General features: G+C 37.3%; 2 protein-coding genes across 5 annotated transcripts in view; one reads left to right on the forward strand and one right to left on the reverse strand.

Annotated features, from left to right (window-relative positions):
- Positions 1 to 18,868, forward strand: part of LOC130707584 (cyclin-Y-like protein 1) — a 46,236-nt gene that overhangs the window by 17,202 nt on the left and 10,166 nt on the right. For 3 of the 4 annotated variants that reach the window (XM_057542732.1, XM_057542731.1, XM_057542730.1), the window contains 5 exons: positions 4,125 to 4,199; positions 6,085 to 6,119; positions 12,165 to 12,265; positions 16,167 to 16,202; positions 18,407 to 18,458. In XM_057542732.1, coding sequence (XP_057398715.1) covers positions 4,125 to 4,199; positions 6,085 to 6,119; positions 12,165 to 12,265; positions 16,167 to 16,202; positions 18,407 to 18,458 — 299 coding nt within the window. The remainder of the gene's footprint in view (positions 1 to 4,124; positions 4,200 to 6,084; positions 6,120 to 12,164; positions 12,266 to 16,166; positions 16,203 to 18,406; positions 18,459 to 18,868) is intronic. The other variant, XM_057542733.1, reaches the window with a different exon arrangement.
- On the reverse strand, positions 8,837 to 9,387 carry LOC130707586 (10 kDa heat shock protein, mitochondrial-like). The gene has a single exon (XM_057542774.1). The coding sequence runs from the start codon at positions 9,356 to 9,358 to the stop codon at positions 9,050 to 9,052; it is 309 nt and encodes a 102-aa protein (XP_057398757.1). The 5' UTR covers positions 9,359 to 9,387; the 3' UTR covers positions 8,837 to 9,049.

Genomic DNA, 18,868 nt, shown 5'->3' on the forward strand with positions numbered 1-18,868 from the left:
TGTCCCCCCTGGTGAGGCAGCCCAGCTCAGGGCTGGCTGGCAGGAACTCCCTGACTGCGGTGGCAAGTGTGGACTCAAAGAGATGAAGTCATCAGTTTACATGGTAATTGTGAAGATTGTAATGTTTGTATTATGAGCCATAAACCTACTACACTGTCCAGTGTAGGGATGCTCGGGCAGGTCAGTAAGTGCAGTGGTTACCGTTAAGTAAACTGGTGCTCAGCAGCTGCCCAGAAACTGCTGACGTCGCCTGTTTCTTTGGAAGATATTGGAACCAATATGGTGATATTAATCGCTTTCTGAAATATGCTGCTTCTGTCAGATGCTTTCTTGGTCACTTCCCTCTCCCTCTAATATTTTAACAAGGAAAAATCATTTATCGACAGTTGGATAGCATAGTTTTTAACACTTTTAGCCTTCAGTAACGCATTTCATTTGTTCTAAGTTGCCTATGTTTTCACACTTTTAACAACTGCAATTGAGATGGATCTTAACAACTGGTAGAATCTTAGATTGGAGGAAAAACAGTATTCAGTGTCGGTGGTGTTTTACAGGTTTCCTCTGAGGAATGTTTACATTGAGACCGAGTTTAATTTTTTTTTAATCATACTTTTTCTACATCGACCTATCATGCTGTCAAATAAGTTGCAATTTAAATTGATAATACAAAAATGATGGGTCTTAACATACAATTTTAATCATAACCCCTAATCATGAGCTCAAGAATAGTTCTCCTGGGTAAAACATTCTTAGAGGTTTCTAAAGAAATAACTTGCGGAAGAATCCATGTAATTTCCTGAATGCACAGTAATTTCCTGAAGTCTCTAAATTACTGTGTGTGCATGTGGTGGGGAGAGGGATGAGAGGGATGGTGGGTGGTAAAGCTTTGCTTAATAGTTGGCAGTCTTACCTTTGTGATAGTGAAGAGTGTGGTAGGTTTTATCATAGTCTCCTTAGGCTCTTGGGAAGATAGTTAATGGGAAGTGCAGAAATATTGTGTGTATGTATGAGTTTACTGTCTAATGGCTCACATGTCCATTCTATAAAATAGTGATGTGGTATTTTTCATTAGCAAAAAGTGCAAGTTATATCGAAAATTGTTAGTTATATAGGCTATAAACAAAAGATTAATATTTTCTGAAAACCTCATGCAAACTGACAGCAGTAGGGCCCTGGTGTTTACAGTACATTGAAATGATAGGCCAACTCACCAAAGTGGAAATAACACTGATAACTGTGGGAAAATGGTCAAACTGTGTAATCAAAAGAAATACAAATTAGATCTACAGTGAGGTTCCTCATTCATATCAGTAGGAATTTTTTTTTTTTTTCAAGTATCCAAAGCAAGGGTAGGAACTCAAAATGTCATGATTGGTAGCATTATACCCTAATGTGCCCCCCACCTTCTTTAGGAAGCAATTTAGCATTGTACATGGAGCCGTGAAAGTGATCTAACCTTTTGGCTTAGTCATTCCACTTCCGAAGATCTTTGCTAAGGAGATAAAACCATTATTTTAAAAAACTATGTACATGAAGATTTTCCTCATAATATTTTAAGAATAGAACTTTGTAAGCACCAATCCCCAGCAATAGGGGATTGGCTAAGTCCAGTATAGGAATAATACTTGATGGGCCAGTGTGTATTCATTAAACAATAAATATGCAACAGTGGGGTGGAGAGCGCTTGTTAGTAACAAGAAGACATAGATTGTACACTAATTAGAGCTTTTTTTAACGTATAAGAAAAGCAACTAAAAGTAACGGTTGTGAATCATTGTGTGTTAATGATTGTGAATGGTTGTGTTTAATTTTTAAACAGAGCATCGTTTTGTCTCATGCAGATTTTTGTTCATGATATTTGTTAAAGGAATGAGCAAGTGACTTTTACCTTTCCCCACCTTTAGTGTGATCATCAGTACTGCTGATTAACCAGGTCTCCTTCAGTTGCAAGTTAAAAGAAAATCACAGAGTTAAGCACTACTTGACCCAGGAGTTAAACGATCTCCTCAGTTCTGCTCTCCTCTGTTGATGTCTCCTGAAAAGCCTTTCCCCTCATGATAGCAAGGGGAGTGTCCAGCAGCTCAAGACTAGCTAAGGATCCTAGAGTACAGTTCTGCCTTTCTCTTTTCTTGGGAAGTCCCAGGACAGCTGTGATTGATTGGCCGGTCCTGGGTCCTGTGCCTACCTTTGAACCCCCTAGGATAGAGTAGGGAGAGTGCCAGCTTTTTTCTGGTCACTTGGGCTAAGTTTACTTTTTTTTTTTTGCATGTTGTCATTTCTTTTATCCCAGCCTTTTTTTTTTTTTTTTTTTTATCCCAGCCTTCTTGATTTTTGTATTTAGATCTGTAGTAGCACATCTTGGTTTGGCGGGTGTGTGTGTGTGTGTGTGTGTGTGTGTGTGTGTGTTAAAGCTTGCTTCTCTTTGATTCTGGCACTTAATTTTCCTGGACTTCCGTTGAAAATTGTTAAGTTTTACCATGCCATAGACACTGATAAATAATACAGCTACTTTGCAAACATTTCTGCTTATTTTTTAGATTCAAATGTAGTCTATTTACTTTCTTTTTGGTATAGGTAAGTAGTCATGAATTCTTTCGGAAGCTATAGGTTAGAGGCAGCTGTGAAAGTCTCTGCCTGCCATTTTGTGTACAGCTGAAATAATTTATTTTCCCATTGTCTTAATTTTTCAAATATGTAGGAGAAAAAAACTTTAAAATAATTATATGGGTCTTTTACATAAAAATGTTGAATAGAATATTTTCTCCAAAAGCAGCTTGATAAACTTCAAATTCAGTGAAGGAATTTTCATGAAGAACAAAGCAGTTGGTTTAGCTATGTAAATTACTAGTGCTGGCAATGACATTAAAATGGATGGCTCAGATTCCTGTTAAAACGGGAAGTCCAAAATTACTGTTCGTGCAAAATTCTTTCTGGGTGGGAAAAAGGGATTCTAGGTAGATACATTTGTGAAATGCTGGGTTAGACAGAATTCACTGCTAGACTAATTAGTTTTTAATATATCAATGTGTGTATTCTTTGGATTCTCTAAGAGGCAGGGATATATTTGTATTTCACTTTGACCATCAAACCCATCTTTCAAAAACAGATCAGTTATTATGTGGTTTGGGAAATAATTGCCTTAACCATTACTCTTTATCTGAATCTTGGTCCAGTTTCTTAAACGCTTGGTTAAATGGTTTGAGATGGACTTTGCTGAGGAAGTGTCATAGGGCTTTTATGTTTGGTTGTTTGTTTTAAACAACAACCTTACTATCCTGTGTGGTAGCTTGTGCTTGTTTTGTATTTCTGCCTAAATAGAAGACGCTATCCCACCTTGGTGCAAGGTGGGCTACAGGCAGACCCACCTTTTCGTGTAGGTATGGCCAAAATTTTTTTCTAGTAGCCCTATGATCTGCTCCAGAAAGTACTCTTAGTGAAGCCCCAAATTAATCATGCAGCGTGGAATGAAGAAGTGAGTTTAGCTTTGGGAATAGAGGGCAAAGTTAAAAATCACTATCGTGGAAGTGTTCCTATAGATTAGAACATTGAACTTTTATGTAGTCCTCTTAAATCTGCCATGATGAATAGCCCCCAGATAAACCACAGCCAGTTAAATGAGTTCATTTGTTGAATGGAGTTAGAATTAGCCATTTGATTGTCTGAAGAACATTTGCCAAAAGCAACTCACTTCGTTTTGGCATATTTGATATATTGAGCTGGTATCTGACAGTAGTTGGCCACAGCATAACTTGCTTCTTGAGACTGTTCCTGGAATGTGCTAGTAATATCAGCTTTAAAAGAGGGTGACTGAATTTTTAATTGATCAATAGGAGGGGAGTCATATATGATTCATCTAAAAATGGCATAGATTATTTAGGTGCAAGTTAAAGAAGTCTAAGACATAGCCATGGTTTTATTCCACATGTATGGAGAGTTTCTACAATTTTGCTGTTTCCCAATAGAATTTTTATATTGTGCCTTTACTAAAATTGCCTTTTTGTCATTACTAAAAGCTCTTCTCAAGACTATTAAAAGTGGTTTCAATCGATGTGTAGCTGTCTTTAAAATCATGTATTTTTCTACTCAACTAAATCACCACACCTTTTTCTCTTCTTCCTCTACAGACTTAGCTTTGGAACCAAACCCTTCTGACCACCCAAGAGCCAGCACAATCTTTCTGAGCAAATCTCAAACAGCTGGTAAGACAATGCTTTTTTTTCCCTGAGAAAAAGAGTGAAAACTGTTTTTGTTTTGTGTATTATAGGAGGTATTTAGAAAAACTCTTACAGTGGTTTAAATGTTTCACTTTTTTATGTATTCACTTGTCTTATTTTAATATGTTGATGATACAGTTTCCTTTAGTTGTCAGTGTTTTAGGGAGGAGAACACTTAGACTATCTGTTTATACACTTTGCCACCTCTTTATCAACATAGTCAACTGGCCACATGATTTAGATGTGGTCTATTTCTCCATGCTACTTTGTCCTTTTCCCCTTGCTCCGAAGAGCACATATGTTAAAGACAAATGATAGGGTTTAGGTCACAGTTAGGTTTTCATTTGATCAAATCAGAAACATCAGTTGTTATATATGGGAATTGAGCCTTGTGATTTTGGCCCTGTTTTACACAGTGTTCAACCAGACGAGCCTATCTCACATCCAGATTTATGCTACTCAGAACTTTTAAGCTATTCAAAACTTTCTCATCCTAATGTAGTGCTGTGCCAGGGTAATAAGAGCAACATGCCATATGGGGTTTTCCAGAAGATTATCCTCAGCATGTGAAACTCATATAAATTTCCTGTGTCCTCCTTGTTTTAAGATGAGAATCAGAACCGTAGAATTTTTTGCACTCCTGCTTGCCTGCCTGTCTTCCTTAATGTTATGTTAAATCCTAGTTTATTTGCTAAAAAGCCATACGTGACCAAGTTTTTGAGTTGATTACGAGAGCAGGAATACAAGAAGTGAACATTCCATAATATTTAAAGTGATGCAGCACAATAAAAAACGGAGGTTTGGTTTTTTGTTGTTGTTGTTTTGCTTTTTGTTTTTTTCCGTTAGATCACTGGTTTTTATAAAAGGATATAACTCAGGAACAGCCAGATGGAAGAGATGCATAGGGCCAGGCATGGGGACAGGGCACAGAGCTTTGATGCCCTCTGCAAGGGTACTACATGTTCACCAACCTGGAAGCTCCTGGGGTTTCTAACTTGCATTTTACTCGTGTGTGTACTTGAGCCACTCATTTCTGGTTAGGATTGCTCTGTTTCTCAGTTTCTTCCAGAGCCATGAGCTGCTCACATGTAGAGGGGCACTGGAGACAGTAAAAGAAAAGCTGTCCCATGCCTGTCTCTCTCTTCAGCCTTAAGGAATCCGTGCCTGTGATGCCTGTCTGGAGTTAAAGGAGGCAATGTGAGCAAGAGTGTGGCCTAAGACCCTCTTCAGGCTTTTATTCTTCTGGCCTTTGTTGGAGCAAAACAGTTTTGTGTGCTGTAGATATGTTCATTTAGGTCAGCACACTCATTTTAAAATTTACGTTTAACATAGGTTACTTTCCAGTTGTGTATTTTTTCAGTAAGGTATTTGAGTAGGTTACCATTAAGTGGTTCAGGATGCTTCCAGAGATACTGGTGCGTTTGGAGATGAGTGCCTGGCCAGAAACTGGTTCTTAGAGTTGTCATCTGTAGATTGTGGTAATGAAAGTAAGCTGTGTGTAAATGAAGCATTAGAAAATACTCCTGGCTAGTAGTTCAGCTATGCAGCAGGTAAATTTTTTTATTAGCTAAGTTTCTCACCTGGCCTAACTTGCTTTGTCCTTTTCTTTTGTAAATGGGGAGTCTTTCATTTGTACCTAATACAGCATATCTATTAGGTCAAAAAAGTGAAACTAAGTTTTTAGATTTTATTTATAGGACTCATCTTGCTGGGTGATTTAAATTATATATTTTGTTGGAAATTATTTTAAAAAATAGAATGGAATTTTATCTCATTGTGTTATTGGTAATCCATCAAATAATTAGTGACTACTTTTATTTTTCTATGGCATTTGTATCAGAATTCATCAGTTAATTTTTTTTATTCTTAGTGCGGCAAAAGAGGAAGAGCAACCATTTAAACCATGTAAGTAAACAGTTGAAAAGTTAAGAAATTAATAGTTTGAATTAAAAATATGTCTGCCATGATTCCTAAAAATATGATGGATCCAATACTGTTAGCATGGACCTCTTTTTTGTAGATTTTCTAAATCTCTATTTTCCTAATTATCAAATGTATTCAGGAAAGTCTTTGACTTAGTAGTGCCCATTTTTTAAGGGTTCTGACATTTAAGTTAAATTTCACTCATATGGTTGTAGTATAAAGATCTGCCTTAAATTCTTTTGCCTTATTTTTTTGATCTTATTTTTTAACCAAAGTAATAAAAGTATGACAGGTAAGTTAATTTTTAGCACTGTCCATTGACTTCTTGTCATAGCAGGTGAAAGCTTAGCTTCTTCGGTCCACCATGACGTTATTTCCCTCCCTGTGTTCCCTCAACATGTATCAGTTTTTACTAAATCAGAATCAATGTTTACATTACTACGACTCTGCAAATATTGTGCATTGCTGAGCCATATAGTTCTCTGACTGTGCCTCCTCCTTGTACACCCTTCATTCTTTTTCTTCAATATTAATGAAATTGGAGCCCTTCTGCACTTCTCTAGGATAACCCAATCCCCCTTTTCCTAGCCAACGTGATCTCACACAGCCAAATGCAGTAAGTAGCTCCCTGCCCGGTCTCCCTGCTTTCACATTCTTCATTTCTTCTGTGGAATTAATTTCCTGACTATATTCACTTGCCTGTTTTCTAACAGCTATTTTTTTCCCCAAATGTTTTAACATTTGTCACATGCCTATCAAAACTATGTTCCGTCTACTAAGCCACATCTGTTCCATTTTTTTTCTTGGAGACACTTTTCCCCAATCTTTTGTCTTCCTACTCCCATATAGACTAGTGTTCCCCTAGGCCTGCTCTATGCCTCTTTTCCTGGGATATCTGTGTGAAGTCATCTGGGATCTCACATAACTCTGCTCTCTTATGTTGGATCCCCTATGTCCTAGATTCTGTTTCCCTCTTGTTATACTTCCTTGTTTTACTGGAGCACATTTTCCTGGGAAAAGGGCACATGGGCAGAAAGTTTATAGAGATCTAGCCTCTCTGAAACTCCTTCTATTTGATAAAGTATAGAATTCTCAGTTGAAACTAATTTTTGCAGTTCTAAAGACATTTCCCTCTCATCTTCTCATTTACACTGTTGCTCTTAAACCTGTTGACATTGTATGGTACATTGTACATTACCGATTTTAGTCATTTTCCCCCATCCCTTCCTTCTCGGGAACCTTTTAGTACCTTCCCTCTCCCTGGGATTTTGAAATTTCATAATTTGGTTTGGTATAGACCTTTTTTGTGTGTTTCTTTGTTATTCTGTTTTTTTCTTCCAGGTTCCTATTATTCAGATGTTGGAAGTCTGAGACTTACCAGATCACTAACTTTTTTCCCCTCCTGCTTTGCATTTTGTCTTTTTGTCCTGCTTCCTGGAGATTTCCTTGACTGTGCTCTAATCCTTCTATTGAATATATTGTTTTGTCTACCTTATTTTCAATTCATAGAGTTCTCTTATATCCTGTCATTCTTTTTTTCACTGATGCAATTTCAAGTTTTCATTTGCTCCTGAGTTTTTATCACTCCCATCAATTCCTTCTTCCTGTTTTGTTTTTTTTTTTTTTAAAGCATCCTTATATTTTATTTTATTTATTTATTTTTTGGCTGCATTGGGTCCTGGTTTCTGCACGTGGGCTTTCTCTGGTTGCGGTGAGCTGGGCCTACTCTTTGTTGGGTGCGTGGGCTTCTCATTGCAGTGGCTTCTCTTGTTGCGGAGCACAGGCTCTAGGGCGTGTGGGCTTCAGTAGTTGTGGCTCATGGGCTCTAGAGCGCAGGCTCAGTAGTTGTGGCGCATGGGCTCAGTTGCTCTGTGGTATGTGGGATCTTTCTGGGCCAGGGCTCGAACCCGTGTCCCCTGCATTGGCAGGCGGATTCTTAACCACTGCGCCACCAGGGAAGTCCCATTCCTTCTTCCTGTTTTGATCTCTTATGTGTTGGGGGCTTCCCTCAAACGTGTGATGGTCCTTGGCTGTCTGTTAAGATCTAATTGGAAGCATCACTTGGACAACTCGTTAACTGATGGGCCTCACTGCAAGGATTTGGGGACCACGCCTCTGAACTCTGAGCCTGCCTTGGGTTCTGTAAGACAAACTGGTTTTCTTGTTCCTGTCCTAGTCACTCTCTGTAGGTACCAAGGTTGTGCTTCCTCTGTTCTGCCATGTCAGTTACCACTCCTTTATCTAGTCTTTTCACCTTTCAAACATTCAAAATCATCTGCTGTTTATCCTGTCTTATGTATAGCTTTTTTAAAAAATGCCTTTAATTCTAATGAGATGATATCTGAAAGAAGGGGGAGAGGAAATAGATTTGTGGTCAGTCTACTCAAACTTAGATTTATTCTTTGAATATAGGTTCTGAGTTTGAAGTTTAATTGAATATAATTAACGATATTAATTCAGACAATATTTTTGATTATACCTATAATTAGAATATTATACTTTTCTACTAAGGCCTTGAGTATGAATTCTATTCAAACCACTCACCCTACCATATTGTCCATTAATGTGCAACATAGATGGAGTATTACAGATTTTTCAGTTAAAGTCATTGATTCTTAATAAACGTATCCAAAACTTGTGAAAAGGGGGAAGAAAAAAGTGAACTTCAGCTTTATTCTCTTTTTTTTTTTTTTCATTTATATACTTTTGTTTGGGAATGTTTAAATCAATACAGAGAAAACTAAATTTCAGAGACACTGAATATCATTAGTTTGGATATCATTACTTTATTATAAAAGAAACACGGAAATTATTTACAGGATGAAAGATTTCAGAACTTCAGTGGCAGCTTCACGTGATGCCATTGGGGGAACGGGCAGCTTCACGTGATGCCATTTCAATAGTGACTTATTTTAGTCGACATATTTTCCAAGAACGTCACCATCTCTAAATAAGAAAGAATCCTTGTCATCTAGAACTACTTTGGTGCCTCCATATTCTGGGAGAAGAACTTTATCTCCAACTTTCACACTAACTGGTTGAATCTCTCCACCCTTTCCTTTAGAGCCTGATCCAACAGCTACTACCATTGCTTGCAATACTTTTCCTTGCGATTTTTCTGGAAGCATAATGCCTCCTTTGGTTACAACTTCGGGTGCACTTCTTTCAACTAATACTCGGTCAAAGAGGGGAAGAAACTTTCTAAATGCCTGTCCTGCCATGACTCGGGTTGCCGCACTTCGTACTCTCGCTCTCTCCAGCTTTATTCTTTTAATGGGTTAAAATCAGAGGCAGTAGGCACAGTGGGAAGAGTCATTGGGTGGGGGCGGGATTTCAACAGGTACTTGACCTTTAATGATAAGCTTTGAGGGTTGTTACTTACTAGCCTCCTAGGTATGATTATTTTCTAGTCTTCACCATTAAACCTGAAGTCTACTAAGCAACCTTTCCCCTTATAAAGATTGTAAAAGTCCATGTATTTTGTCCTTAGTGCTGAATGAAGATAAATACTCTTCTTCAGTGACCAATTGAAATAATACCTATGAACATTAAACTGTCAGTAGTGTTTTTTGCTACTTGTTTTTTTTTTTTTTTTGTATTTGCATTTTATACCCTTACGTGTGACAGTGCAGTTTATTGAGGTTGTGAGCCAGCAATGGTAAGGCTTTAATCATAAAGGACAGTTATCTTAAATTTTCAAGCAAGATGAGAGGAAAGTAATCTGCTGGCAGCTAACATATCTAGGCTTTGCTCAGAGGCTTCAATTCTGCCATCCTTTAGTGAACACTAGATGCTGGAAAGTTTGAATAGTTTCAGGAGTAGGCCTGTGGAAGTGTTTCTTTTGTAGGATTGAGCCAGTAGACTGTAAGTTGCTGATACGTTAAATGAGCCCCCATAGGACTATAGACCACATCTAATTAAAAATTTTAAATGTTTTAGCAGTAATATTTCCAAAGACAAATCAATATACATTCATAATAGAAAAAAAAGTTTTTAATAGAGGAAAACAGGATAAATAGCACCCAAAGCTCTACCAACTAGTCTATATTTTGGTACATTTCCTTACTATTTTTATTCCCCTCATATATAGAGAGTTTTGGTCAGAATTGACTTTTATTACGTGTAGTGTATGTCATATTATACCCTAATAGTAGTGACCTTAAAAGATAACCTGCTTCGTTTAGAATCATAGTATTTGAATGAGTGAATTTTCATTTTTCATGCTGTATCTGTTTTTTGAGATTCTAAAATTACACATTAACCAAATAGCTTAAGGACCATATCCGAGTTTTAGTTTAAAACATTTCTAGCTTGAAGGAGAAATTAGTCTTCCAAATAGTGATACTTTTCAAATATGTTACATCTAGAACTTTTTGTTAATAAGGAATAAGTGGCTTTGCATAAAGCATCTGAAACAAGCAAAATGGTGTTTTATATATGCCATTTGGATATTTCTGATGATTGGATACTGGCAATTTTTATTTAAATGCTCTGTATTTTCAAAAGCATCAACTAGATTTTCTCCCTGCCTCACCTTTCATGTATTTGTGGCGGACACTGATGGGAGAGTGTGACAGCATGGTGAAAACTGTTTTATATGAATAGGAGGAAGGAAGGCTCATCTGAATTAGTAAACAAACAAAAACCAAAAACAAAACCCAGCTTTAAAATTGTTTGTATTCTGTGGTATTAAAGAATGCTACTCTTCCTTCCAGTGGCTTTCAGTGATTGGGATTTGGTTATTGGCCTTACTTTAAGGAAGAGAGTTGTCCTAACATAGTTTAGGCCATGTTAGTATTTGACTATTGCCGTGTTCATGGGCTCTTCACAAATAAATGGATACTTCTAAAGTGTTTTAAAGATAGTTCATTCTCTAGAGGGTCTCAAAAAGTTCTTTGTCACCTATCCAACACCACTGTAGATAAATTCTCACGAATTTGTATCTTTAGTAAGATTTACCTCCAGTTGTAACTGATCTTAAATAATTTCTCAAACACTTGTTGAATCCTAATTTGTCCCAGATTCTGTGCTCAGTAGCTGGAGGTAGGAGAAGAATCTTCCTAACCTGGAGAAGCTTGTTTACTAAAGAGGGTGGTACTATGCAAGCAGCTGAGACCATGGAACAGTTGGTAAATTAGACGTGTGAGTGTGCAGAAAGTGAGAAGTGTTGTGGTGTGCCTGCTGGCAGAGGGATCCTAGAGGAAGATGGGGTCAAGCTTGCTGGGACAGGAGGAAGAAAAAGGCACTGCAGGCAGAGAGCAGCATGGGTGAGGCAGGAGTGTCAAATAACACGTAGAACCGAATTAGTACAATTTTGAAATGAATGGCAAGTATTCTCTGAGGTTCTCACTTGAGTAATGTCATGGCAGTCTTACTTAAACATGAAGTGAGAAGTTAAATTCTCAGAGTTGTTTTATCCGTTTTTTTTGGATGCGAGAGAATCTTTAAGCAGTACCTTTTTGTCCTCCAGATAAGGAAATTGAGGCCCAGAGAGACTTATGGCCCCCAGCTTTTTAGTGATAGAGCAGCCCTGGCATGCCCAGCCTCTGATTCAAAAACGTTTGTTTCGTCACACTGTCTCCTTAACTAATACATTTATTATTGGTGTTCATCTACTGCAGTGAAATGCTCCTACATCGGTATTATAGAAAGCATTACGTTTTATTGTAGTAAATGAATAGAAATAGGAAATCTCAGCTGCATTTCATTGCTTAAGGAAAAAACCCTGAAATCTTATTCTAAACTTTTTACATTATTATACAGGTAATTTATAATAGGTGCTTGCCAGGTTTGATTATAGGTACTATATCAAGGCAGCATTTTATAACCCATTTCTCAAAGCTCGTCTGTGGAAGTCAAGAGTATAGAGGTTTCCCATAGAGCTGCACATGACATCACACTCAGGCAGTTGATGGAGTGTAAGAAAAATCTTAATGCTTTATCGTTTGACATTTTAACCAAGGAAAAAAACACACTTTATAGGTTTAACTTACTGTGACATTTTCTTCTATTTCCCTTCCCCTTCAGGTATCTCCAGGGCAGCTTACTAAAAAGTATAACTCATGCTCAACAATATTTCTAGATGACAGCATAGTCAGACAGCCTAATCTTAGAACCACACTAAAACGGTGAGTACAACTAGGTTGCCAAGGGCTGAGTGACAGACCCCCTTATCGCTAAAAGCATCCTAGCCATACATAATTTCATTCATTTGAATTGTCCTTTTCAGTGATCAGGTTAAAAAACTGGTGTCAACTATAGATTGATTTCAAGGACCTAAATATGAATTTTCAGTTTCCATTTTAATCTTAGAGCGCATGATAGAAGGGAAAGCCAGTTAGCAAATAAGAAATCCCAGAAAAAGTATAAATCTTTATTTGACGCATTTCTGTTGTTAAGCCATTGTTGAACATAATGAGAAAGAGAGGTACTTTTTATTGGCTATTTCTAGAAAAAATTATTTCTTTATGAGTTGTAGTCCTCAAACAATGTATACTACTTTGGAAGCTACTCTTAGAAGAAGGAACAGCTTGTCCCCTACTGGCACCAAAGCGAATCTGCATTTAAATTTAATTGGATTTTGTCAGATTTATCCCACTGTGCATTTTTTTTTTTTCCTGCACTATTTCTGTATGAAATTTTACTTCTCCTTCCTGTCCCCCAAAGAGGGGGAGACTATATCAAACCAGTCTTAAGAAATACACACTCAAGCTTAATTTCTTTGTAGATGAAATTTGTTCAACTGAGGTTTTAACTTAATAGACACATTTAATTTTTGTTTATATATATAAATATATCTCCAACACACTGTATCAATCACAGCAGAGAACAATAAAAGAGGTGAGGTTTTGGAAACATGGCTGTGGTCAGGCTTATACTTAAGGAGACACGAACAGTGTCATGATGATGGAAACTATTCTTTAATTTCTGGGAGCACCTCATAGTCCACAATTGGAGATGCACTTTCAAAACACCCTAATGATGAACCTTTCAAGCTTATTTAAGAGAAAAAAACCAAACGGGATGCAGAGCTTCTTGCCTCCTCCCTCGCGGTTGTCCACGAAACATTAACATCTCCTTAGGATATGAATGTTGATTTTCCAGAACACAGTTTGGGAAATGCTATTTGAAAATATTAATGTCCTTATCCTTAATTTTATTTGTTGTCTTAATTTTATAAGCTAATTATATTTTTAATTGGTTTTTAATGTGCCAGCTTTTTTTTTAGCTATTTAAATGATCAGTAACTTCTACTTTAATTAAAGACAGCAAGTTCACAGTCATAATAAGGTAACTTTCCTCTCTTGCTTACAATAATAGTTGCAGTCAAATCATGTTTCAGCAAAAACTGAGCCCCATCTCTAAAGTCCTGAGTTTGGGCACTTATCACAGAATCACTGAATGTTTTTATTCAGCCAAGACACTGAATCTGTGGGTACCAAAACCACTCTACTTTGGCTAGAGTCGCAGCTTCTTTTGAATTCAAAAGAGTCTGATGTCCAGTATATAATTCAAAAGTACTTTGAAGGTTAACCTTGCTCAGGGACTTCCCTGGTGGTGTAGTGGTTAAGAATCTGCCTGCCAACGCAGGGGACACAGGTTCGAGCCCTGGTCTGGGAAGATCCCACATGCCGCAGAGCAATTAAACCCGTGCGCCACAACTACTGAGCCTGTGCCGTAGAGCCCGCGAGCCACAACTACTGAGCCCGTGTGCCACAACTACTGAAGCCCACGCACCTAGAGCCCGTGCTGTGCAACAAGAGAAGCCACCACAGTGAGAAGGCCGCGCACCACGACAAAGAGCAGCCCCCGCTCTTGGCAACTAGAGAAAGCCCGCGCGCAGTAACAAAGACCCCATGCAGCCAAAAATAAGTAAAATTAAATAAAATTAAAAAAAAAAAAAAAAGATTCACCTTGCTCAGACAAGTAGGTTTCATCCTTTTTTTTCCCGACCTAGTCTAATTTTTGGAAGTACAGTAAATTTTAATTTGCTCTCATGAAGTTTTAAAAATGATCATTCATCACATTCATTATTGGTGAAATAAAGGTTTACTGAGAAAATTAATAGGGCCAATTGGCTTTTAGGAATGATTTTGAAAATGTTTATCATGGGCTTAGTTTTCAGTGGGGTAGTTGTTCTCAGTGGGGTAGGTGAGCCTTATTAGAATCACGTATGCAACTTTTCAAGATATATGTTTCTGGATGCACAAAGTCCACCCGCCTGCCCCCGCCTCCAAGACACAGTGTCTGTGTGTCTGTCTGTCTGTCTGTCTCTCTCTCACCCACGCACACACCTTTTGACAAGATGGGGAATGATGTGAAGCATGACTATATGGACAAAAGCATCCCGAGTGATTCTCCGATCTTAACCCTAACTCATTCATCCCTAAACTTTGCTGCACGCTGCAGTCATCTGGGGATCTTTAAAAACAGTCCTGATGCCCAAGTCATACCCAGTGCCGGTTAAATCAGAACATCTTGAAGCAGAAGCCAGGCAGTTTTTAAAGCTTCTCAGATGATCCCAGTGTGCAGCTGAGCTTGGGAGCCACTATTTGGTTAGAGGGCAGGAGAAAGAGAACTGCTTCTGATAATTAGTGGGACCTTAGGTAAGTCAGTTTTAAGCCTTGGTTCCCTTATCTGTAAAATGGGTTGTTTAATTAAATGTCATCTACGGTTCAGTGGTCCTTTCCATCATAAAACTTGTAATGCTATGATTTTAAAATCCATTTGAAGATGAAACTTTGAAGCGCTATAGAAGTATCCATCTTTGATGCTAACGGTGTTACAGGCCTTTATACAAGTGCTAAGATTCTATAGACCTATTATAAAATTCAGATTTGCCTTCCCTCAATTATTTTGAGTTTCATTTTAGACACTGAGAACAAAGGGGAGCATATAACTTAACCAGAGAACCCCTTTGTTGCCTAATATACAACATCTGTGAATAACTTAGGAATATAGTAACTTAAAAAAGACTACCGGGCTTCCCTGGTGGTGCAGTGGTTGAGAGTCTGCCTGCTGATGCAGGGGACACGGGTTCCAGCCCTGGTCTGGGAAGATCCCACATGCCGCGGAGCAACTGGGCCCGTGAGCCACAACTACTGAGCCTGCGCGTCTGGAGCCTGTGCTCCGCAACAAGAGAGGCCGCGTTAGTGAGAGGCCCGCGCACCGCGATGAAGAGTGGCCCCCGCTCGCCGCAACTGGAGAAAGCCCTCGCACAGAAACGAAGACCCAACACAGCCAAAAAAATAAATAAATAAATAAATAATTAATTAAAAATGAATATCTGCTTTAAAAAAAATTGTCTTTAAAAAAAAAAAAAAAAAGACTACCTAAGGACTTGTATCTATCTGTTCATTAATACTTTATTTAAAATAATTTGGAAATACCTGTCATTAATAGTATACTGTGTAGTATTATGCTGTATTATTAGCACTGCTTATTTCAGGATAGCTAGACCTATCATCAGTTTTGTGGCTATAAAATTTTGCTATTAAATTTTCTAATTATGTAAAAGTGATTTTAAATCATTTTGGTATAGAGCACTTTTATTATTTACTTTTAGGGAAATAATGGAAAACGGATTGGTAGGTGGATAGCAAACTAAATCAACTGAAATGCAGGGGCTAACAAAAAAACCACACACACACACACACCCCCACACACAAACAACTACTATATGGCTTAAATTGAAGCATGTGTATAGATAGATATAACTTGTACAGGACAGGAGGTTTTGTGGGTAGAAGGACAAATGACAGGGGAAATATGTAATAATTTATATATTATAATAATCAACCAAAACATGCCTTCAGCATATCTAGCATTTTGGGTCTCCTAATTTTGCTAAAAGCTGAAGAACCTAAAACAAGGGGGAAAGCACCCATGTGGTACTGTTCTGAATTCGAGGATTTCGGGGCCACTGGGCCTCTGGAAGGTCTTCCCTCCTTGCTAACCCCTTTTTAAAAATGTCTTCAGGCCTGATATGATAAAAATCAGTTATTACAATGTATTTTTTTTCCTCCACAGTATGACCTTAGCAATATATTACCACATAAAGAACAGGTGAGCTCTTTTAAAACCTATCTTGTTATTCCAGCTAATTAATTTACAAGGTATCAAGTTTAGTGTTAGGTAATAACTATAGATGTTACTGGCATAAGCTTTTATTATTCGAGTGCTTTTATTACAATATAGAAGTGAATCATTTATTTTTATCTTAGGACCCTTAATTCTTAGGTTACTGAGCATCCCAAAGAGTATTTGTTTATATGGGTTATATTGATAATTTACTGTATTAGAAATTGAAATTGAGAATTTAAAAACTTAAATCCATTGTATGTTAAAACAGGGTTTGCCTTAGCACTATTGAAATTTTGAGCTAGATAATGCTTTGTTGTGGGGTGTCGTCCTGTGTGTTATAGGATATATAGCAGCACCCTTGGCCTCTACTCACTAGATGCCAGTAGCACCTTCTTCCCTCCACATTACGACAACCAAAACTGTCTCCAGCCATGGCCAGAAGTCCCCTGGGGGACGAAATCACCCCTGATTGGGAACCCCAGTGTTTAACATAAGTCATTTTTTTTTAATGAATAATAACTATTTTCCACAACAAAAAATATTGAGAGAAAAGTATCTCCTTAATAGAAGGCAGCTGATTCTCATATCTATTCTGTCTTCAGTCATTTGTTTTGAAGAAACAATATGAAGAAGATCCAGCTGCTTGCAGATATATAGTTGGAAAAAGATGTATTTTTAAAGCCTTCAGATAATTTGGTATATTCTTTGATACTGTACCAAAAGTCTGCATGTGCTAGTTTCTTAAATTAGTTAAAATGGAATTCTAAATCATATCAATGAACTTGTAATAAATACTATGTTAAATTAATACCCATTGATCTGTCATGCATACTGAGTAGATCTTTTTACCTGTACCTGACTTTATAATATTATACGTTGGTCATTTGGAAAGTATTGGTTCACATTTCTTTAGACAGTGTCAAAAACTCACTTTTGTTATTAGTATCACCACCAGTCTTACCAGGAAAGTCTTTTAAGTGTTGAGAAGTTGTCAAGTTCACAATAGAAGGTAGAAGTTTTCCAAAAATCCTGGTATTTTTAGCTTGATGGCTTGAATTTTATCATTGGCAACAAATAACTTTAGAGTTATTTTCCTTGAAGTGACAGGCTCACTTTGTTCATTTTTGAAAGAATGACTGTGTCAGTTGTACATTCAGATAACGATGGTGTTCGATGAAAAAAGTGTTTCAAATAAAGATGGTGTTCTATGAAAAAAATGACTTACCGCCAAGTCACAAGTGCTTTTCCTTAACACAGCCATATTTCAGTATGTAAAAGTGCTTAATGCATACTTTCCACTTATTCAGAATATTAAAAAGAAGGACCAAGGTTTAAGAACACTATTAATTTTTACTCTTTTATCAAGGATGTTCTTAAAGCAGATTTTTAACTGCAAGTGGCAGTGAATAATTGAATGACTTCTAATTCAGTTTGGTACCACTGCCTTGATTCATGCTCAGAAACCAGCAGTTTTACCCACTTTTGCTTTTATACATCCATAGCAAATGTCACACAATGTGAAGGGCAGGTAGTGTCTTAGTATTCTTATAAAAGCAGTTTTGACCTCTTGGGCCTCCTGAAGGAGGGGATAGGGGAGAATCCCAGAGGCCTGCAGACCACATTTAGAGAACCACTGTTCAAATGAGCGCAGTGTATTAGTGTGGTGAAATTTTAAATTAAAAAGCCTGGTTTCTTTTAAAATAAAAAGACAATTACATTTTTAACTCAAACTATTTAAAAGAGACAAGAAGAAATGCACAATAAGAATATACAGAACTAAAGAGAAAAAAACGGGAAAAAACCATGAATCTCATATTCACATTCATTGAAGTTAGAAGAATTTATTGCCCACCACCACTGCTTTATAAAATGTTCTTGCATATTCCAGTGTGAGGTTAGAGGAGTGAAAATATATTGGTTTACTAGCATTGCCTGTTAGGGAGGGTCAGTGCTTATAGAGGCAACTCTGGCTGGTTGTTGTAGAAAAGATTTCACAGAACTTGATGTGCTGAGTAAAAACAGGTCAGGAAACCTTTCGAAGGGTGGAATCCAGGAGAAGAATTGATAAAACTGTTTGCTTTGTTGAAGGTTAAGCTTCCTCTACCCCTCTCTCTACTCCTAGCAGATATTTTACTAAGATAGTAACTCCTGAATTAATTTTTTAAATACACATTCTTATTTTATAGAGCTGCAGATAGATCCTTGGATATTTTTGATGAGAGATTACATCCACTCACAGTAAGTGTCAGTTTTATTGAAGTATTTTTCTCTTATACAGTTGTGTTTATTTCACGCTGATTTGCTTTGAAATTAATTACTAGAAGAAAATTACTTCCTCCAGCTCGAAGTCAAATTCATCTTCCTTTAAGTCTTCTTCCCCACGCCATGTTGTGTCTAGTCATTTTCCCGAAGGCGTGTTGTCTAAGGGGTTGATGGATATGAACCGAGTTGCACTTTGTATGAATAGTGAGAAGGTAAGTAAACATACCCAAGTAACAGAAAATGTATCTTTTTAAAGGATGATTTTCCCTAGCATCAAACAATATAAATATTTGTAAATAAACCTAATATGATAAGGCCTGTAAGAAGAAAATTAGAAAACTGTTTAAATTTTAAACGAATTAAAATGACAAAGTTTTAAAATTCAC

Source organism: Balaenoptera acutorostrata, chromosome 3 (assembly GCF_949987535.1).
Source record: "Balaenoptera acutorostrata chromosome 3, mBalAcu1.1, whole genome shotgun sequence".
In the NCBI taxonomy this organism is placed as follows: Eukaryota; Metazoa; Chordata; class Mammalia; order Artiodactyla; family Balaenopteridae; genus Balaenoptera; species Balaenoptera acutorostrata.